The sequence below is a fragment of the Panicum virgatum genome, chromosome 4N (assembly GCF_016808335.1).
Source record: "Panicum virgatum strain AP13 chromosome 4N, P.virgatum_v5, whole genome shotgun sequence".
Lineage (NCBI taxonomy): Eukaryota > Viridiplantae > Streptophyta > Magnoliopsida > Poales > Poaceae > Panicum > Panicum virgatum.
The window spans coordinates 19,171,674-19,192,466 of NC_053148.1; the positions used below are offsets into that span (position 1 = coordinate 19,171,674).

At 45.0% G+C, this 20,793-nt stretch overlaps 4 protein-coding genes across 7 annotated transcripts; 1 reads left to right on the plus strand and 3 right to left on the minus strand.

The window, feature by feature from the left end:
• Positions 1 to 239: 239 nt before the first annotated feature.
• On the minus strand, positions 240 to 3,356 carry LOC120669886. Of its 2 annotated transcripts, XR_005672853.1 has the most exons (3): positions 1,573 to 3,312; positions 1,309 to 1,481; positions 240 to 606 (listed from the first exon to the last, which is right to left on the minus strand). XR_005672853.1 is itself a non-coding variant. In XM_039949771.1 (2 exons), exons 1-2 carry the CDS (start codon positions 3,181 to 3,183, stop codon positions 508 to 510), a joined length of 1,974 nt encoding a protein of 657 aa, XP_039805705.1. In that variant the 5' UTR covers positions 3,184 to 3,356; the 3' UTR covers positions 240 to 507. The 2 variants fall into 2 exon arrangements, 1 of the variants encoding a protein (XP_039805705.1); XM_039949771.1 differs by having other exon boundaries at positions 1,309 to 3,356.
• A 5,826-nt stretch (positions 3,357 to 9,182) lies between these two features.
• LOC120670414 (nucleotide-sugar uncharacterized transporter 2-like) lies at positions 9,183 to 14,206 on the plus strand. 3 transcript variants are annotated; one of them, XM_039950502.1, is made up of 8 exons: positions 9,195 to 9,915; positions 10,084 to 10,175; positions 11,423 to 11,574; positions 11,659 to 11,867; positions 11,974 to 12,067; positions 12,198 to 12,364; positions 12,442 to 12,612; positions 13,543 to 14,206. In XM_039950502.1, the coding sequence occupies exons 3-8, from the start codon at positions 11,560 to 11,562 to the stop codon at positions 13,823 to 13,825; spliced, it is 939 nt and encodes a 312-aa protein (XP_039806436.1). In that variant the 5' UTR covers positions 9,195 to 9,915; positions 10,084 to 10,175; positions 11,423 to 11,559; the 3' UTR covers positions 13,826 to 14,206. The 3 variants fall into 3 exon arrangements, with proteins under 3 accessions (XP_039806433.1, XP_039806436.1, XP_039806437.1); XM_039950499.1 differs by lacking the exon at positions 10,084 to 10,175 and having other exon boundaries at positions 9,183 to 9,915; XM_039950503.1 differs by lacking the exons at positions 9,195 to 9,915; positions 10,084 to 10,175 and adding an exon at positions 10,223 to 10,600.
• A 266-nt stretch (positions 14,207 to 14,472) lies between these two features.
• On the minus strand, positions 14,473 to 17,448 carry LOC120669213. Its single transcript, XM_039949002.1, has one exon. The coding sequence runs from the start codon at positions 17,446 to 17,448 to the stop codon at positions 14,653 to 14,655; it is 2,796 nt and encodes a 931-aa protein (XP_039804936.1). The 3' UTR covers positions 14,473 to 14,652.
• A 1,923-nt stretch (positions 17,449 to 19,371) lies between these two features.
• LOC120670780 lies at positions 19,372 to 20,498 on the minus strand. The gene has a single exon (XM_039950925.1). The coding sequence runs from the start codon at positions 20,339 to 20,341 to the stop codon at positions 19,562 to 19,564; it is 780 nt and encodes a 259-aa protein (XP_039806859.1). The 5' UTR covers positions 20,342 to 20,498; the 3' UTR covers positions 19,372 to 19,561.
• Between the last annotated feature and the right edge of the window lie 295 nt (positions 20,499 to 20,793).

A 20,793-nucleotide genomic window follows, 5' to 3' on the forward strand; every position in this document is an offset into this window, starting at 1 on the left:
GAACTCTGAAGCCTTGACAGTTGCCTTTTGCAGTTCAAGTGCAGGGTACCTGGGTCTCTGCCTGACGAGCTGGTCCTGCTATCTCTTCCAAACCGTATGTATCAGATCCTTTAAGGAAGCACAGCAGAAAACCTCCTATCATAGTATCACTTGTACTGAAAGTTTGAATAGTTGAATCCATGTAAGCTATATACGAACCAATATGTCAATAAAATAAAATAAAATAAAATAAAATAAAATAAAATAAAATACTGCACAACTTCAGATTCAACTGGACAAATAGGTGAATAGGTCATTCAGCACTCTGCGGACATCAAAACCAAATCTATGGAGCATCCCATAGATATTAAATACAGCCACTGAGAGGAAACGATCACAACTGCTGCAATAGCTGTGCATATACTCTGGCATGATACAAGAGCAAAACCATCATGTAAATATAGCAGGTAAAAAATCCTACACATGTATTTCTCTCAAAATACAAGCAATTTAGCCATGGATCTGATGCTAGCTGCTGGTCTCCTCTGCATCAGCAAGCACAAACTCTGTGTACAAGTTCTTCAATGCTATCACAACTGTCATTATAAGGGGACCTAATATCGCTCCCTGCAGAACAGCAACCAAAACAAAATCATCAGCCCAATTTGAGGTTAAGAAAAAGCTCCATATCACTATGTGAGGATTACTGCTATGCTCCAGCTCCAAAGAAACAAGATGGTGTTTGAAGCAATTTAGTGAACAAACAACCCCAGAAAAGAATTCTCTACTTCCTATTTATAAATAGCTGTTTCATCTTCTGACTTTCACAAACACAAATTATTTACACAATTACACAGCAAGATGCTGTATGACACATAACCTAGGGAAAATTGTTCAACATGACAACATTGTTGCCAATCTTTTTGTAGCCCAGAAGAATATACTTGTAGTTCAGTACTTCAGTGCAGGTAAGTATGTAGAAATGCAATGTGCAGAAAAATATGTGGAGAAAATGATTTTCTTTTCCTAGAGCACAACTACCTAGATCACAAAAAAGGGATGGAGAAAATACACTACTATGTAGAACACAAAAGAAGCTTTCTATTGTATCTCAAAAAGAAAAGAAAAAGAGTTGCAGAAGGGATTGTATCTCGTAACAAAAAAAAGGTTCTAATTGCATCTTGGGAAAAGATATCTTTGGTTCTAAACAGATGATGTAGCTTCTAATAGCTTTCGAAACATAATATGCAAGATAAATCATACAAAATTTAACTTTTCATAAAAAGCACTTTTTATGGCAAAATGAGTAGTACGCAACAAAATTAGTACCTCCAGAGCATTTGGAAACAGAGTCATGCCACCAATTATGCTGAGGCCTGTGAGATATCCATTGTATCCAGGTATATCCTCCAGAATGGTAGTCGTTCCATAATCCATCAGTGTGAGATGTATCACAGTTACCACTAGTGCAAGAACATATCTCCCTTCCATGAGCAGCTGCCCTGCAGCGAATATTGAAGACAGCCAAAATGGAAGTATTGGCACAAGTGCACTGATGAAGCCAAGCACAGTTGATGTGTACACAAAGTGCACCTTGAAGAACTTGAACAAGAGCCATGTCAGGCCTCCTTGGAATATGGCAATCTTGGCAGTGGCCAACAAGACACTACTAATGGCATGGTCTATGACCTCAACACACCGATCCTTTACTTGTTTTGACACTGGTAAAAGATCAATGATCTGCTCTGTAGCTCCACCCCCGTCTACTGTAATGAGGTAATACAACACCCACAAGAAGACCATCAGCTGCGATAAAAAATTGACCACCTCAGCCGCACCTGAGACAATGTGGAGAGCGATGGATAACATCAAATTAGCACTACCACCGAGCACGGATGTGCTACTCGATAACAGCCTCTTTGCGATCTCTGTTCCCTGCAAAGCCAGCTCCTTGGCCTTGATCACCAAATCCTCCCTTGTGATCAACAGCTCCCTAAAGAACGAATCCAGCTCCCTATAAATCTCCACCCACTCCCTTTTCTTCACACGTGCAGCAATTGATTGCAGCTTCATTGAGTATGGGTGCGGTCTGGAACTGATGAGCGCCTTGCTCTTTGGGTCGACTGATTGGCTGATCAAGAAATGTCGGAATCCGCTGGTGAAATCAGTAAGGTTGTACTGCACTGCCAATTGGTCCACCTGCTCCCAGACTGTGTCATAAATCTTGGCGGAGTACTGATCGATCAAGCCGGGGATATCATTGTCGTCCAGCCACTTCTTGAGCCCAATCTTCTCAGAGTAGTTGCCCTTCTCAACATGGGACTTGAGGGACATGACGGTGTCCTTGCCCTCGAGCCCAATCTTGTAGGAGAAGAAGATGCTGCCGGTTATGAACCCGGCGATCATGCCGAGCATGAGGCCAACAGCGACGAGCGTCTTGAGGTGGCGCAGGATGCCTCCAGTCAAGAGGAGGCCGCGCGAGGAGGGGCGGCGACCGGAGATGCGCGAGGAGGCGGCGCGGGTGAGCTTGGGGGTCGCGGCGAAGAAGGCGAGCGCGAGCGCAAGGAGGAGCAGCGCGGCGCCGGGGCCGAGGCGCTCGAAGAGGACGAGGAAGAAGAAGGAGGAGACGAGCCAGCGGAGGAGGCGCGGGAACGCGGGGGAGTGCGGGAGCGGGCGGCGCAGGAGCGCAGCGCGCGCGTCGGCGAGCGTGGCGCCGGAGGAGCGGAGCGCGGCGAGCGGGAGCGCAAGCACGGCGGCGCTGAGCCCGCCCCGGAGCGGGGGCTCCCAGAAGGCGACGAGCGCGCGCTGCGTCTCCCGCAGCGGGACGGAGCAGAGCAGCGCCCACTGCAGCGGGCGGAGGAAGTCGGCGAGCAGCATGTAGAGGCCGTAGAGCACGAGCAGCGCCGTGGCGAGCCCCGCGTGCGCCATGGCGATGTAGAGCGCCAGGCGCGCGTCGGGCTCCAGCGACAGCCCCCCGATGTCGCCCCCCGCCGCCGCAGCCGCAGCAGCAGCCGCCTTGGGCTTTCCCTCCTTCAGGGCCGGCTTCAGCGCTGGAGGCGGCGGCTTCTTCGCCGGCGCGGCGTCGGGCTCCTGCTTCGGCCGGCGCAGCGAGGCGGAGCGGAACATCTCCGACCACGGCAGGCCGAGGGCGGCCTCGTCCTTGTCCTTTCCCGCGCCCGCGCCGCCGCGGGGCACGAGCGCCATGTGCTCGAGGAAATGCCGGTGCCGCTGCTGCTGCGGTGGCGGCGGCGGCGGCGGGCGGCCGGGGCAGCGTCGCCTGCCCTGCGCCTCTCGCGCTGTCGGGGATCCGATGGGATGGGTGGTGGATTTGAGGGGTGATTAGTGCGGGTGGGCCAGCCATGGTGGCGATTATTGGCGGGGCGAGATTAACCGGGAAGGGGACGAGTTAACCGGCGCCAGGCCACCGACATGTGGGCCCACGTGCGTGGGCGGTGACACGTGGCGCGCCATGGGCGTGCCTTTCGTTGATTTCCCTTTGTGACAGCCTGAGGAAGCGATATGGTTCGACAGTGACAGCTATGGCGTGCCCTGGCTGTCTGAAGACGACTGGCATGGGAAAAAAAGGACCAAAAAGGCCTTACTGTTTGGGCTTGTACTCACGAAAAGATTAAGCCCAAAAACAGACAGTTACTGTTTACAAAATGAGCTTTTTCAAAAGCCACCTCCTCCTTGTATGAAGGTACAAGCCCGCAAGCTATGCTTCAAAAGCCAAAAAACAGGGTTGCAAAATGCAAAACCGTTTCAACTTGAAGAGAAAAAAACGGCCTTTTGCAAACGAAAGCAACATCTCCAGGGTAAGGCAGGGAGAAAGGCTCTAGATGTGTTATTCAGTTTGTACTTATTTTGTTTTACTTGTACACGACAATCTTAATCATAAAAAACATATGACAAGACAAGTATATCCCGATATATTTAGAAGTGAAGGTGGTATATACGAGCGCTTTGTGAAACCCTAAGTAATGTACACTGTCATTTGAGTATAATCATACATTAAACTAAATGATTGTATTTTGTAGGAATGCACCCTTTTCTAGAAAACGGATAAAGATCCGATATTTTGCATTATGCATTCCAATGCATATGGCCATTGTCCATTGTTACATCATCAGTAGTATGATATATTTGGAAAATTATAAAATTAAATTGCTCTAGCTTATATGATAACTCATATCATTCACATAATCGAAAAAGAAATTGTCGACCATTCTTTGCGTAGACCTCCATCGCCACCACTTTCACAGGGTAGCAGGGTCTCTAGATACCTTCTTTTGCAATAGCTTCTAGAATTTGAACCAGTATGTTCCACTGAATATTGACGGCATAAAAGATGTTATAGGTTTCTTGTTAAAAATAATATCATTGCGACAAAGCTAGATAGACCAAAATATGGCTACTAATCCCACTAAGATTTTGTGCTTAGTTTTAGCATCTTTGAAACTTTGCCATTGCTACATAATATGACCCATGCTATTAGGTCTTTTGATCTGTAGAGTAATATTTATAATTTGCCAGACTCATCTAGCAAGGTGACAATCAAAGAGAAGGTGTTGTATTGTTTCATTATGATTGCAAAAAGGTAAATTTTGGACTACCATTCCAATTTCTTTTGATTAAGTTGTCTTTAGTTAAGATAACCCTCTTTCAAGATAACAAAAGGAATATTTTTTATCTTAAGAGTGAAACAAACCGAGTTTCCGAAAGGACAACCAGACCCCTTGTATCTTCGTGATAGTCATTGGATCAGTAGCTATCACATACAGAACTCATTTCAATTACATATCACAAACATACTTCTCGATAAAGTCATTACAAAGGTTTAATTATTACATAATCCCGAAGACTGTTATACAAGTTTCTGAAGTACAAGCCCCTTGGGCTAAAGAAAAATAGTCAGAAAGCATAAAGTGGTAGCTAAGTTTCTGGGCCATCCTTCACGAACACCTCTCCTCCACAGGCAAGACTTAAGCGTAGCATGAACCATCCTTAGTTTCCTTCATCGTCGTTGGGCTTCGTCTTCAAGTCGAATACTACATTTACCAAGCTATCCCCAAAGGACAGAATAGGTTCACGTCACTATCTGTACGCAGCTTTAAGTGGATATAAAACGGTATCAAGAATAGTAGCCAAGGATAAAGCTGGGGTTTTTCCTATGCGCAAACAACGAATATATCAACCGAACTTCCAGACCCGGGCCGTTCCGGCACCCTGGACTCTCAGTCTACTCACACCTTCAGCTAAACATAACCCACCAAGGAGGTGCGAGAACTCCCACTCCTCACACCTCAACTGCTATCCAAGCAGGAAAATAGACTAGCGGGAGGTAGAAATCGAGTAACCCTACTCTAGTTAGTGAAACCTAATAAAGAGTTGTACATGACTGAGTACACGGCTATATGTATAGTTTTCACCCTACATGGGTTGTACACGTGGATCCACTCGCCTCGAGGCTAGCTGGGGATCAACCGACTAACTCAGAGGCACTGGTCTACTGTCACGAAACTAACGGCTACAACCACCATCCTGCTTTCTTGGGTTTGGGTGCGTCCTCCCGCGAGAGGTCGCCCCGGGCTGTGCCTCTCCCTGTTGTATCGTGGTTCGTAAAGACTAGTACCCCTTCACGCTAATACTGGACCTCCCCCTACACTGATCTCTATCCTCCTGCAGGCTTGGTACCACGCGTAGCTAGCTTGGATCGGATCCCCCCTCATAAAGGATAAGTGGTGGTGCGGGGGCTTCTAGTCGTCCGTGGCATCCTCCTGGATCTCCTGGATGTCAGGGTAGTCCTCCTGAACCTTCAGGTCGTTCGGGACATCGGTCAACTCCTCCTCATAAGGACCTAATTGTAATTATGTAAAAATATAGGGACCAAAGTGCAAAGGTGCATAAAACTTCTCAAATAAGATCCAACTCACAACAAATTCTACTCTAATGGGTAGATCATGATTTTAGAACTGGTTTCATAATTTTCAAAGATCCGGTTGATTTATTATAAATTTTCCAAAGTTAAATGTTTTTTGAAATTGATAATTGATTATCGGAAAAAGAAAATCACACGGCCGACCTAGGCATGCCCCCAACCGATTTCATCTTTTGTGGGGGCACTGACTGGTGGGTCCTGATGCCTCTGGTAGTTGATTGCACGAGAGGTAAGTCGGTTTGCTGTGGTTGTGGGCCTTCCAATCCATGTGATGCTTGCGTGGTAGCATGTGATTGGATGAGATTTTACTGCTTGGATCAAAGGGTATGATTACCCTTCATTTTAGCTAAAAATTTGCACTAATAAATGTCTACAAAGACATGTGGAATTCGGAGATTTATTAGCATCATGAGTGTAAAAAATACAAGTTCATCTATTTATGTCGACAATATTGACACTCAAAAACGATCTTTATCGACGGTTAACACATGTCATACTTGCTGTCTACATTCTTCTCTCGTATTTTCACTGAACATTATGGCTCTGTTCTGAACTCTCCTCATAGATATTTAGGATACCGTGTAAGTGGCGAATCTAGCCTGAACATTTAGAGATGGCTCATGACCACTCTCTTCTTCTTTCTCTCCTCTTTCTCTTCATTATTTCATCCTAAAAATGGAAAGGGGCTTAGGGGGTGTTCATGAATCTTGAGGAGGTAGGATTAATCCCCTCTAGCCCCCTGTGTAGATCCGCCCTGCTGTGCATCTCCCCCGCTTGCACGAAACAAGATCAACAAGTTATCGACAAACAACGAGAGAAACATTTAGAGCATTGTGATAGATTTTGACACCATGAAGTCGGCCTTCCTCCTCCGCCTTCTGTAGAAGGCAGAGAACCCCTGCACAGATCAGGAACAAAGGGAGATAGAGCAGGCCCGTAGACTCGGCAGGTCGGTGTGCCAAAATCCTACCGATTCTATTTTTTAAGAAAATCCGTCGATCCTGTGGAGCTGATTACTAAGGTCCTCTTTAGTTTCAAAAAATTTTCCTACAGTACCCGTCACATCGAATCTTCTAACACATGCATGGAGTATTAAATGCAGTTGAAAAAATAATTAATTACATAGTTCAACAGTAAATGACGAGACAGATTTTTTAAACCTAATTAGTCTATGATTGGACATTAATTACCAAATAACAATAAAAGTGCTACAGTATCCAAACCCAAAAAATTTCGCGAACTAAACACAGCCTAAAGTACTCTTTAGGTTGTGTTTGCAACACTCCAACTCCAAAAAACAGCTCCACTTTACTAATTTTATGATTTTTCAGCTGCACTCCACCAACTTTATGAAAATAAGAAGTTGTTCAACGTGTTTGGCTGACTGCATCAGGAATTGAATACGGATGGATAAAACTCTTCCAAATGAAAATATCTGTATCATTTACATCCCTACCTCCAACAGTGAAGTGGAAGAACAGAAGACGGAAGCCTAAACCTGTTGGGTGTCACCTATCGTCTTGTCTTCAATTTCATACCATGTCAATTAGGTCAGATGATAGCAGATGTCAATTAGGTCAGATAATGGCAGACGTCAAAGAAATATCGATAGAAGTTGGGCAGCCATCGTCTGTAATCTTGGATGCTGGTTCTGTTTTGCTCATGGATATTTGTGTGTGCTGTTACTATGTTCGCTTGGCCTGTCAGCCAATCAATTAGCAGTGCTTTTCTCTTAGGCTATCCGCATTCGTCGTACTCTAAATACATCCTCTAAAAGGAATATTACATCCTAGTCATCAAAATTTTCTCCTCTATCTCCAGTTTTGCTGTATCCATCCATCTTCTATATGTATCCTCTATATCAACTACCCCCAACTGGGCCCACATGTCATCCTCCAAATACACCTGCTTCCCCCTCCGTGTCTCTCTCTCCCCGAGCTCCCTCTAGCCCTCCGCCCCCCTCTCTCCAGCCACCGGCCACCTCCGCCCTCTCTCTCTCTCCGGCCACCGGCGTGGCGGCTACCCTCTGCTCATCCCCGGGGTGCGACGACGGCCCTCTGCAGCTCGGCTCCTCCAAGGGTGCGGCGGCAGCCCTCTGCGGTTCTGCTCCTCCAAGGGGCAAGGGCGCGGCGGCCCTTTTACGGCGGGCCCTTTGCAGGGGCCGGCGGCAGTCCTAGCGGCGGCGGTCTCCGCCCCCGGCGAAATCCACCCCTCTCTCATGGCGGCGACGGCCGGATTCGCAGGGGAGCAGGGGGTCGGCGATGGAGTAGGGGTGGCCGCGGCTCCTCGCGGTGGAGCACAGGAGGCCGGCGGCGCGTGACAGTGGCGCGGACGGCTTGCCTTCTCCCTCCCGGATCTGCGCGCGGCGACTGCCATGGCGCGGCGACAAGCAGGAGACCCGCCCGTGGCGGCTGCGAAGACGGAGGCCTCGAGCTCCGGCCTCCCTCGCCGTGCCTCCTCCTCGCTGGTGAGGGGACGGCGACCATGGCGGGCGGGCCTCGAGCTCCGGCCTCCCTCGCCGCGCCTCCTCCTCGCTAGTGAGGGGAACAACGACTATGGCGCGCGGGCCTCAAGCTCCGGCCTCCCTCGCCGTGCCTCCTCTTCCGGATCCTCCTCCTTTCTATCTCCTGCCTCCCTCGGCGGCCATGGCGGACCCGTAGTGTGGCTCCACGGCGGCCGCCACCACGCACCGCGACCGCCGGCGCAAGAGGAATGGAGCACCCCCACCTCGCGGTGACGCTGAGGTAGCGGCGCATCGAGGAGTCCCTCCTGTTGTTCCCTCTCCGGCGAGCAGGTGGCCGGAGCAAGAGTTCCGCGGGTCAGATCCAGGCGCCGGCGAGCAGGGGAGGCTAGGGGAACTGGCGGCAGCGGAGCCATGGCCCGACAGAGACCCGGTGCGGAGGAGGGCGGCGCAGCGGACGGCTCTCCATCGAGGCGCGATGGCAGACGGTGGCCTCCGGCGTGGCGTGGCGCGGCGGCGGACGGGCGCGAGCGACCGGCGACGGGTGCGAACTGGCGCTAGAGCGGCCTACAGCGATGGGCCCACTGCCTCTGTGGCCCGGTAGCGGGCCTCCTCCATCCCGCTGAAAATAGAGGAAGAAGAGTCTTCCACTAGGGTAGCGGGTCTCTTCCCGTACCCCGTTGCGGGCAATTTTTCGCTGTCGCAGAGGACTGGGTAGCGAACGCCGCTGCGCATAGCTTTATACCAAATCAGCACCAGCCACTAGCTAACAGCAAGCCAGCAGTACTTTTCTCTCATAAAAAATCAACATCAAACACCAGCCACAGCCAAGCGAACAGAGTGTTACAAATATAATAATGATTAGTCTCTCTAATTGAAACATCGGATGTGACCCGGGTTAAAAATCCAAATGCTTACCTAAACCACTTTAACTGGTGCTAATGAAAAGTAAAAAAAAATCCAAATGCTTACTGACACCACTAGGCCATAATGCTTACTGATAAACAATACCATAATGGGCGTACATTTTGTTCTTTTCATGAATTACACAAAACAAAGTAATCAACAACTGGCATTAGGCTAATTGCTCTCAGAAATCACATTAGGAAAATTTTACTATATTGTTTTTGACTGATGTGCTGCAGAGGTTATCCGTTGTGGTATACTATATTAATTAGTCTTGTAGCTACTGTTAAAGACGCTTCAAGGGGTTTAGCTGTCAATAGCCCAGTAAAATAAGAACCCCTCGCATGGACCGCAATAATCCCCATCTCCACGCCCAGTAAAATAAGAACCCCTCGCATGGGACCGCAATAATCCCCATCTCCACACCCGTCGGCCGTCGCCATCTGCTGAGGAGTGAGGAGTTCGAGCTCGAGCTCGAGCTCTGAGTAACCGGCGGCCCGGCCCAAGGACCGCCCCGTGCTCCACAGGGGGGATCCGGCTGATGCGGCGGCAATGGGCGTCTGGGATTCCATCCTCCCCGGCGGCGGCCGGCGCTTCATCAAGCGCAAGGACAGCGACGCCGGCGAGGCAGGTCAGGACAACGAACTCCCCCCCCGGTCCGCACCCATTTCTCGTTCTCGTGCCCGTCATGAGGGAGCACCTATGGCATGGATTTGTACGAAGTGGGTTGTCCTTGGAGATGCTGCGGCGATGTGGTTTCCTGATTCACTTTCTCTTCTTTCTTTTACTTCTTGTAAAGATCCCGGCTTTCAGTGCTTCGCTGGTGGAATGGTGTGTGCGCGCGTGAGGAAGAGAGAGCCTGAACTGCTTCATTTGAGCAGGTGCTCCATGGTATGAGCCACATTATAACTTAGATTGTTTGTACTTTTTGTTTAGACTAGTAGTGCTTAGATGTAATTGAGAGACACAAAATGCGAGAGTGGAATCAATCCTTGTATTGATCTTAGGAGTCTGTACATATATATACAAGAGGAAGGGGTGCCATGATTCCATGAAGGGACACCAACGAATAGAGACCCGGTGGATAGAGATCACACCAATTTATTCCTAACACTTTTCCCCTGCTCACTGGGCATCAGGGTTTGGGGATCAGTTCTGTCGCTTCTTCTTTCAGGAAAAAATTACCATCTTGTGATTGGCTGGTTGCATTTTATTTGTTAATGGGTAAATCAACCCGAGAGCACAAGGAGTTGGAAGGCTGAAGTCCACTTGATATCCTTTTGTCCTCAGCGTTGCTCAGGAGTTGGCAAATCCTGGTTTTGTTGCTTCCTTGGTCCCGAGATGTTCGTCTCTCGTGTTCCCTTTCCCAAGGCGTGATGATTCTGTTTCCAGTGGGTGCCAGGTGTCCGCCTCCGTATTTTAAAGGCCTGCTTATACAATTGATTCTTGATATGCTCCATGGCATGTTCACTTAGTTTGATTATACATAATGATCTCCCTGTTCGAGTGAAGATTTTTGAAAGTTTGATCGCACATGATAGCTGTTTTGGCACTTCTTTGGCCACTTCAGGATATGAGTTAAGCTTGCTATAGTTTTATGGAACAATTGGTTTGGCTATTATTTGAATCGTGAGAATGTTCAAGTGGTACTAGTTACAGAAGCAAGTAATTTTTGGTAACAAATATAGTTATTGATGCCGTTGAATATGCTCAAGCTCAATGTCATTAAGTGTGTGCTAGGCTTGACTTTATGACTAAATATCTACTCCCTCTGTTTCACAGTAGTTGTAGTTTTAGCTTCTTCCACCATTCCAAAATACTTGTTCTACAACTCCAAGGCAACTTTTACCCTTATTTTCCAATCCTGTCCCTACTTAAAAAAATGCACACTTCAGTGAGGATTAACTGAGGGTAGGATTGTCCTTTCGTTGCCCTCTTTTATTCTTGTGCCTATGGCTAAGTATTGTGAAAGTGAGGGAGTATTTTTCCATTGACCTAGCTCTCATAATTACATTCCGGGTTTCAAGATTGCTGTTTTAAAGATGTTATGGATGGTGTTTAATGGTGATATTTATAATTGTCTGATTGAAAAAAGCTTCCGCCTTAAGTCTTCTTCACATTCTCACTCATACATATAGGTAGGGCACTAGAGGAACTGAGGGGCTCACTGTATAATGACTTCCATACTTCGGAAGGGGCCAAGCGCCAGCAGCAGAGGTTTTGTGGCCCTATCATTGCGCTGACGTTCAACTTTGTAGTTGCCGTTGGGATCATCATGGCAAACAAAATGGTATGGCTATCCTTCCAATCATTTTAAACCTCTCGCTGTCTGTTCTATTTACATTTTTTATTAGTTGTATATCTTTTCTTGCAGGTGATGGGCACTGTTGGATTTAATTTCCCAGTTGCACTGTCGTTAATTCATTACCTCTTTGCTTGGGCTCTAATGGCTGTCCTCAAGGCATTATACTTGCTGCCAATTGCTCCTCCTTCGAAATCCACTCCTTTCTCCTCATTATTTGCTTTGGGTGCTGTCATGTCTTTCTCCACTGGGCTTGCCAATATCAGCTTAAAGCATAATAGGTGAGATGAACAGTTAGGTATTTGTTTAATGGATAAAAAGTGTCCTTCCTTAAAGTTTTGCTATATAAGATTGTGTAACAATGTACTCATTGTTCTTTGTCTTCAGTGTTGGTTTCTATCAGATGGCTAAGATAGCTGTAACTCCAACAATAGTTGTAGCAGAATTTATTCTTTTCCGGAAAAAAGTTTCTCTTCAAAAGGTAAATATGTTAGGAACTTCATGCTTCTAAACTGTCCCAGTCTTCAGTTGATTTAATTGTTAACACAACATTTTAAATTGATTGCAATATTCATCAATTCAAGAAAGATGTACCTTTTTTTGGATTGTAGGTTGTCACGCTGGTTGTTGTCTCATTTGGTGTGGCTATTGCAACTGTTACTGATTTGGAGTTCAATTTTTTTGGTGCTTGTGTAGCACTAGCTTGGATTATTCCTAGCGCTGTGAACAAAATCCTGTGGTCAAATTTACAACAGATTGGAAATTGGACAGCTCTTGCGTAAGCTTTTATTTTCTCTCTTCTGAGACAGCTCACATTTCCTATGTTTTCTCCTAATTTTCTTATTATCTGATCAGGTTAATGTGGAAGACGACCCCAATTACCATATTTTTCTTTATTGTTTTGATGCCATTGCTGGATCCTCCAGGTCTTTTGTCTTTCAATTGGGATTTTAAGAACAGCAGTGCAATTATTATATCTGCTTTGTTTGGTTTTCTTCTTCAGTGGTCTGGTGCTTTGGCACTTGGGTGAGTCATCATAAACTTTATATTACATAATTTCATGTTTCATGGAGAGTGACATTTCTATGAAAGCTTGTTACTAGCTTAATGCTTGTGTGCTTAAATTACATATAGATAGTCCTGTTTGCAGATATCTATTGTCTTCAAGAAAAACCGTTTCTTTCTAAATGTATATATAGTCCTGTTTGCAGTTCAAATGCATAGACATGGAAATATTTTCATGTATGAAGCTCCTTTCTTTCCCAACATAGAGAAAAAAATTCTTGTGATATTGACTTTAGTACTGATTTTAGCATTGTAGTAATGAAATGATTCAAATTGGACCGTCCTTGAAAAACGAAAATGCCACAAAAATGAAAATGTCATGTGCTATTCTGCACCCTAGATGTAGCTACCCAACTAATTACTGAACAAATTTTTAGTAATAACTGCTGTGCGCGATTACTGAGCACCATTTTACAGAATGTGATTCATTAATTCAGTAACTCGGTTATAATTTCTAGTCAGTTCGGTCAGTAATTTAACCGCTGGGTGTAGAATAAACGCTACACCTAAGGTGTAGAATAGTATTATTAGGATAGGATCTTTCCTACAATAATGTGACGAAATTTATCTATTATGACCTTGCATGAAAATGATTTGTATTCTTTAACTTTATGCTCACAAGACCTACAGAATTTTAACTGACAAGAAAAATCATATCTATTAGGTAAAATAGGGCAGTTGTGCAAAAGTTTTTGTCTGTGCAATCCTTTTATTTTCTCTTGAAAATGAAATATTTCACATATTTGGGTACTGGAAAGGGTATTCTATAATATTTTTTTTTTGCGGGTAGGTATTCTAAAATGTTATGGTCGGCCATTCTCTTCTGTGGATATCAAGTTTGCAAAATTTGTGGAAATGAACATAACTCTTACTGTCTTTTGGATGATGCAGTGCAACTTCGGCTCTCGCTCATGTTGTGCTAGGTCAATTCAAGACAATTGTTATTATGCTCTCTGGTTATCTGGTATTTAACTCTGATCCTGGATTCACCAGCCTCTGCGGAGCTATCATTGCCCTCGCTGGGATGTCAGTGTATACTTACCTAGGGATGAAAGGGTCAGGTACCAGTGGTAGGAGAAATTCCTTAAATTTGCGGCCAAATTCTCATTTGCTGAAGTCCAAGGTTATTACAGATGGAGAAAAGCAGGAAACAAGGACTGTCGATTCTGTATAAGTTTTCGAATTGCCATCCTGCATGGTTTAAGAATCCATTGGAAGCAGCACTGAAGAGGCAGTAGGAGAGCGAAAGTTTAACACTTTGAGTAGCAGGTTTATAAAAAAAAACACTTTGCGTAGCCGTACTTTGAGTTCGCGTTCTCTAATTCTTGCTTATTCATAGAGTGCTATTATTCTTATTGGTCAACTTTATTCGTTGTTGATCAGATTCGTTGATGTAGGATTGGTTCTAGTTTTAGGAAATTTTGGTGAATTGTTCTACCCTTGTGTCATGTTATTTGTATTGTGGATTCTGTTTATTAGAAAATGGATGAACAACAGCTGACAGGGAGCCCTGGTTGAATTTGATCTTATGCAAGGGTGACCTGGTCGGATTCTAGTTTAGTTTGTATACTAGTTCTTATACTCAAAACATTGTTCTTCTGGAAAATTCTCATCCTTATATTTAACACTGTAGTAATTAGTATCTACAATTGTTCATTCAAAACATGCCCATAGGTGGGGAAAAGTGGCGATTAAGAAAAAGAAGATACGCGGCCAAAGAAAATGTACAACCAGCAAGATAAAGCAACCACAGACTCAGACCGTGAGAAATTTCACATCTGCAGCAGTCTCTAGAATTACTGAATTACATGAACTGGGCAATGGGCTAAGTAGCAAAGCACCATGTTGCAGTCTGCCGAATTTATCTTATAACTAATGGTCTATGAAAAGGTTACAAGTTTACAACACCTCAACCTTGGCACAAGCATCCTTTAAAAAACTTAACAAAAATAGGAAAGGCGAATCTTGTTTAAAATTCAAATGCACAGTCAGAGACAATTCTCATGGCTCCTCAGAAGATGGATGATGATTTGGAGGTTCAGTTTCGATGAGTGCCCACATCTTCTTCAGACATGGAATCCACTGTTCTCCAGTCTTCTTCACCAGCCGTGCCATTTTATCGAAGGAAAGCAAGATGTGAATGATGATATACATAAAAACAGCAATGACTAGTGCGAAAACGTATATAGAAGTCTTCAGTTTCCTGCAGCTGCCTGCAGCATACGCCCCAAGAAGAGCAAGCAGGTCCAGCACCATTGCTGTTTTCATGGGAAGGAGAGATCTCCTGTACTTGCTTATCGTGCTATTCAGCAGCAGGATGACTATGACCACCGATGCCATGAATGCTGTGGCGTTGCAGTAGAAGAATGCCTTGTACCGTGGTGGATCAGTATCATGGAGGATTGGGTCGCCGATGAAATGCCCGTCCCGGTCATCAGGCCAAAGTCCTCCTGGTGGGAGCAGCCCAGCTTGGTATGTGACGCTCACTGCGAGGGTTCCAATCAGAATTAGATCTTTTCGCCATTTATGCTCAGGTTTCCGTCTGACCATGATGCTTCGCTTGCAATTCTCGGATGGATGCAGACTCTTGAAAGGAGTGGCACAGAGCACCCACTCGAAGAAGTAACTCACTTTATCTTTTGCAAAGGTTAGCACCAGAACTTGAGCCATGGCATAGGCAAATACAATTGAAACAACTAGAATAGCATACACTGATGTTGATACTTTCCGGCAGCTTCCAGCCGCAAAAGCACCCATGAGACTGGCCAGATCAAGTAGCATGCACCCACGCAGCAAGTAGCCACTGATTCCCCTTTGGCACAACCTTTTGCTAACAAGCAACATGATCACAGCCAAGGAAGACATAAATGCAGTGGAGTTGAAGTAGAAAAATACCAAGTAACGGTGCGGAAACTCATCGTGGAACATTGGATAACCTGCACGGTGACCATCGTTGTTGTCAGTCCAGAAACCACCTGGTGGGTTTATGCCAGCCTGATAAGTGCATGATGCTGCCAGAACCGCAAGCAACACTAGAAACTTGCGCCGCTTCTCCAAATCTTTCAGTTCGGGGTTATCATCCATTTGCTGCGCTGATTCGTCAGAGTTTCCTTTGCACACAAACAGCAGAATGTGAATTATAACATAAGAGAAGGTAAGAATGACCAGGATTATCACATACAAAGATGTGGACAAAGTCCGGCTGCTGCCAGCGGCATATGCTCCCATCATACCAAACAGGTCAAAGATCATGGCTGTTTGAAGCACATATCGTTTCAAGGCACCAACAGTGATCAAGTTGCTCTGGAGTAGGGTGATTATGACCAAAGATGACACAAATGCAGTGGCATTGCAGTAGAAGAATGTCTTGTACCGCTTCGGACTGATGGCCTCCAATATTGGGTCTCCAGCAAGATGGCCATCCTCATTGTCTAACCAAAACCCTCCGGGTGGATTTAACCCAGCTTGGTATGTAATGGTGGCCGCTAGGATGCCAAGCAGTAGAAGGTATGTGCGCAACTTTCTGGTATCATCCTTAACATCACCGACAGTGCTTGTTATATCATGATCGGATGGCTGCTGTTGATCTAATGCTAATGGCATCTCCTGCTCGCTGGTTGTGCTTGTATTATCTGTAAGGAAAGATTTTAACTTCAGAATCAGCTTATGTTTTTCTGCTTTTGTCCATTTTATGCACTTGCTGACAAACTCTGGCCTGGGCACAATAGGTGCAATCCACTGGATGATTAGGTACAGTAGGACTGCACCAACAAGGATGGACACATATATAGATGTATGGACTTCCCTGCAGCTCCCTGCAGCATAAGCACCCATAAGGCCGAATAGGCTGATCAGAACACACAATCGCAGTGCATTCGATTCGACAGCATGATCAACTGCTGTGTTGCTGAGAAGCATGACGATAATGACAAGGGATCCAGCAAAAGCAGTGTCATTGCATGCCATGAATGCCTTAAAGCGACGGGGGTAGTAGTCTCTGAGCGCCGGATCACCAGCGAGGTGGCTAGCACTGCTGTCAGGCCAGAACCCACCTGGTGGGTTTAGCCCTGCAGCATAGGTCACTGTCGTTGACAATGTGGCAAGAACCAGCAACAAGCTGCGTTTCTGCTCCAGTTCATCCTTTTTTTCTTTGACAGAAGCAGCTGGCTCCTCTGTTGTGCTCTTATTTTTGCCGAACATGTGCGCCAGATATTCCTTCCATGATCTCTGAACATCCATCAAATTTTGTCGAAGCCATTCAGATGCTAGATGCTGGAAGAACACAACATGAAGTGCAATGTATGTGAATATGCCAACAAGCAACACCCAAGTATACAAGGATGTTCTGATTTGCCTGCAGCTGCCTGCAGCATAGGCTCCCATAAGCCCCAGCAGGTTGAGCAACATTGCAAAATGCAGCGACCGGAGCCAAATTGCATTGCGGCTGAGCTCCCTTACTAGAAGCAAGATCAGAACAATGAGTGACGCCATGAATGCAGTTGAGTTGCAGTAGAAGAATACATTATACCTCTTTGGGTATGTTGATTGCAGGACAATGTCACTGGCATGGTGGCCATGCTGGTTGTCAAGCCAGAGGCCGCCTGGTGGGGCGAGCCCTGCCTGGTAGGTGATAGTTGCAGAAAGGATTGCCAGTAGGATCAAGTACTTCCGCAGCTTCCACACAAGCTCTGCTTCGTCACGAGTGCTTGGGATTTGGGCACCTTGTTGCTGTGGTTCTTTCTGACCCGTGGTGCTTTCAACCGCATGATCGTTTCCAGGCTGCAGTTCAACCTCCATGACCATAAGCTCAACAAACCAAAGAAAATCTCTAAGTAGTTAGCACAGAAGACATTTACTCTATTTATAGGACTGCAACAATCTCAGTATATGCCAAGATTCTGGTCCTTGTATGTATAGTTAGACAGGTGTGTAGAAAAAACCAATGTCGTAAAATCCAATGCAAAATTTAAAAATGATAACAACTTTGGTTTAGCCACCAAGAAAGGAAGAGTTCTTGTCAGTCCGGTGCCCACCTTTGTTGAAAACATTGAAAGTATCTCTTGAAGTTGAATAAAGTACATAAGTAAAAATCTAGCATGTGTGCCTTGGGCTTATATTGTAGTACGATATATCAAATCTATTACGGTATTACCTGACACTGACAGTAATCCTTCAGTTATCCTTGCAAATAATTACTACTGATCTGCATTAGATTCTCAGATCAATATCTATTTCATCACAGTAGGGAAAAATAATAAGGGCTTGATTTGAATGCAGCTTATCAAGTGTCTGTAAGATACCAAGCTCTTTTCCTTTTGTTGTCATTTCTTCCTTTATATTATTTTTCTCTTGCGCACGCAAGAGAACTACTAGTAATTTCATTAAGGGTAGCAAATGTGCCCCACAAACAACTGTTACATTCGTGCCACACTCTAATTACAAAACGACCACAATTGCCAGGACATTAGGCCTTAAAAGGGCACCGAAGGCCCTAAGCCCTACCACACCATAGGTTCATTCCTCGTCTCCTGTCCACATGACAAATGTCCCTTGTCACTAGTTATTTGTTTTATTCTGTTGTATATTTTGAAGAGAATTGATTTTAACAACTACAGTTTGATTAAAATATCTTAGAAAACAAGAATGTGAGAAATTAACAACTAATGACACCAAGCTATTGCCATTGTAACTGGTTGGCTTTAATTTTTTTCACAACTTTTTTTTACCATCTACCACTTGGATTCGAAGTCCCACAACCAACAACACGTCCTATTTATTCTTTAGTGCCAATCTTATCTTAAAGTACAATAATCTGCTTTCAAATTACATACAGCATGTAACACGATGAATTAAAATTTAGGTGTATTGTGTTGAACTGTAAAAAAAGAGTTACACAGTCCTGCCTTCAATGACAGTAAGTATGGAAGTTATCCAAGTACACATTAACTTCAATTAGCATTGATCTAAGCATTGCCCTTTAATTGGTATTCATATAATCATTGTCAAAAGTTGGTCATATTTGACCAATGTAAACAAAAACTGTTTGTCCTATTGATGCATCTGCTTGCTTCAGGACCTCCTGCAGATAGGTCAGGAAAATCTAGATCCTAACAGATTAGCACACATATAACCATATTTATTAACTGCCCAGGCCAGTTTATCAAACCTCAATGGGGTACTACATCAATTTCTCTACATTACATTATGACTAGCTTTAACAATAAGTTGTCTGGGCAGGTTGTTTTGCCCAACCCAATAGGTGGGCTACTGCCAATTAATAAGTTGTCTGTGCAGGTTGTTTTGCCCAACCCAATAGGTGGGCTACTGCCAATTTGCATCCTCCACATTACATTACCCTAGGCCTCTAATCCGGCACGCATTTAACAATTTTGTCTGGGCAGATTCTTTACTGAGAAAGAACTACTCCCTCCGTCCCAAAATAAATGCAATTCTAAGAGTAGACACGCAAACCAATGCATGGTGTGAAATTACCAAAATACCCCTTGTCTTTTATGAGAAGGATCTACCTAATGTCTTGTCTTTTTTGTAAGAAGTCTCCGGAAACTCTTGTCTTTTGTAGTAGTTGGGTCAAAGTATCACTCTTTTGTGGGACAAATTTTAAACTCTAGATGTGCAATTATTTTGGGATGGAGGGAGTACATTCACACCTCGCAGTGCAGATTTGTGCAAATGTAAAGAAACACATGGATGAAGGAATAATGCTGCACCACGACTCTATAAAAATTGAAAAAACAGAGATCCAAACTTTTTAATTTGTATATATCAGGCACATCAATTTAATAAATGCTACATCAAGAGTACAACTACACAGCTGGAGGTGCCTCTCCCAGTCGCCCAGCAGATGGGTGAAGGTTTGAAGGATCAGTTTCAATAAGTGCCCACATATTTTTCAGGCAAGGCATCCACTCTCTCCCTTCTTTCTAACTAACAAAGCCACCTCATCAAATGACAGCAACACATGTATTACAATGTAAATGAACATGGCAATGAAGAGTGTAAAAATGTATGCAGATGTCTTTAACTTTCTGCAGCTGCCTGCAGCATATGCTCCAAGCAGACCAAGCAAGTCCAATACCATTGCTGTCTTCATAGCAAGAAGAGATCTCTTGTACTTGCTTATTGTGTTGTTCAACAGTAGGATGACCATGACCATAGATGCCATGAATGCCGTCGCATTACAATAGAAGAATACTTTAAACCGTGTTGGATGGGTATCATGAAGGATTGGGTCACCAGCAAAATGGCGGCCTACCTGGTCATCAGGCCAAAATCCGCCTGGTGGGAGCAGCCCAGCTTGGTATGTGACAGTGACTGCAAGAGTCCCGATCAGCATCAAATCTTTGCGCCTTTTTTGCTCAGTTCTCTTTTTAAATTGGATGCTTCTTTTGTGATTCATGGATGGATGTTGGCGCTCGGAAAGCCCAAAGGTGTACATCTTTTCCAGGATATTGTTCACCTTGTCTTTTGCAAATGTCAAAACCACAACCAGAATCATGACATAAACAGACACTGCAACAACGACAAGGATGACGTACACAGATGTCGAAACTTTCCTGCAGCTTCCGGCAGCAAAAGCACCCATGAGGCTGATCAGATCAATCAAAACACAAGCGTGAAGTGCATAGCCCTCAAGACCCTTGCTACATAGCCTTTTACTAACAAGCAGCATAATCACAACCAAGGACGACACGAAAGCTGTTGCATTGAAGTAGAAGAAAACTCTGTAGCGGCGTGGGAACTCATCACGGAACACTGGATCACCTGCTCAGTGGCCATTATTGTCGCTCCAGAAGCCGCCTGGTGGGCTTATACCAGCTTGATATGTGATGGAATTGCAAGCAACATCAGAAACTTGCGCCGCTTCTCCAAATCACTCCCTTCATCTTCATTATCCATTATTCTCCAGTCGTGTCTTGAGAGCCACAGATAGCAGAACATGAAGTACAACATAGGTGAGAACAAGGAGCACCAAGACAAAAACATACACGGATGTTGAGAACTTTCTGCTGCTTCCGGCAGCATAGGCCCCCATAAGACTAAAGAGATCCAGAGTCATGGCTGTTTGCAATATGTGCCGCTTCATGGCACCAACAGCAATCAGCTTGCTCTGAAGTAATGTTA

What these genes read in the sequence shown, in the direction of transcription:
- LOC120669886 (XM_039949771.1), bottom strand. Translation starts at nt 3,183, where the DNA reads ATGGCGCTCGTGCCCCGCGGCGGCGCGGGCGCGGGAAAGGACAAGGAC. An exon ending in TGTTTCCAAATGCTCTGGAG is followed by an intron (nt 607 to 1,308) that starts GTACTAATTTTG and finishes GCTGTTCTGCAG; the next exon opens with GGAGCGATATTAGGTCCCCT.
- LOC120670414 (XM_039950499.1), top strand. Translation starts at nt 9,837, where the DNA reads ATGGGCGTCTGGGATTCCATCCTCCCCGGCGGCGGCCGGCGCTTCATC. An exon ending in TCATCATGGCAAACAAAATG is followed by an intron (nt 11,575 to 11,658) that starts GTATGGCTATCC and finishes CTTTTCTTGCAG; the next exon opens with GTGATGGGCACTGTTGGATT. An exon ending in TCTGGTGCTTTGGCACTTGG is followed by an intron (nt 12,613 to 13,542) that starts GTGAGTCATCAT and finishes TGGATGATGCAG; the next exon opens with TGCAACTTCGGCTCTCGCTC.
- LOC120669213 (XM_039949002.1), bottom strand. Translation starts at nt 17,448, where the DNA reads ATGGAGGTTGAACTGCAGCCTGGAAACGATCATGCGGTTGAAAGCACC.
- LOC120670780 (XM_039950925.1), bottom strand. Translation starts at nt 20,341, where the DNA reads ATGCTGCTTGTTAGTAAAAGGCTATGTAGCAAGGGTCTTGAGGGCTAT.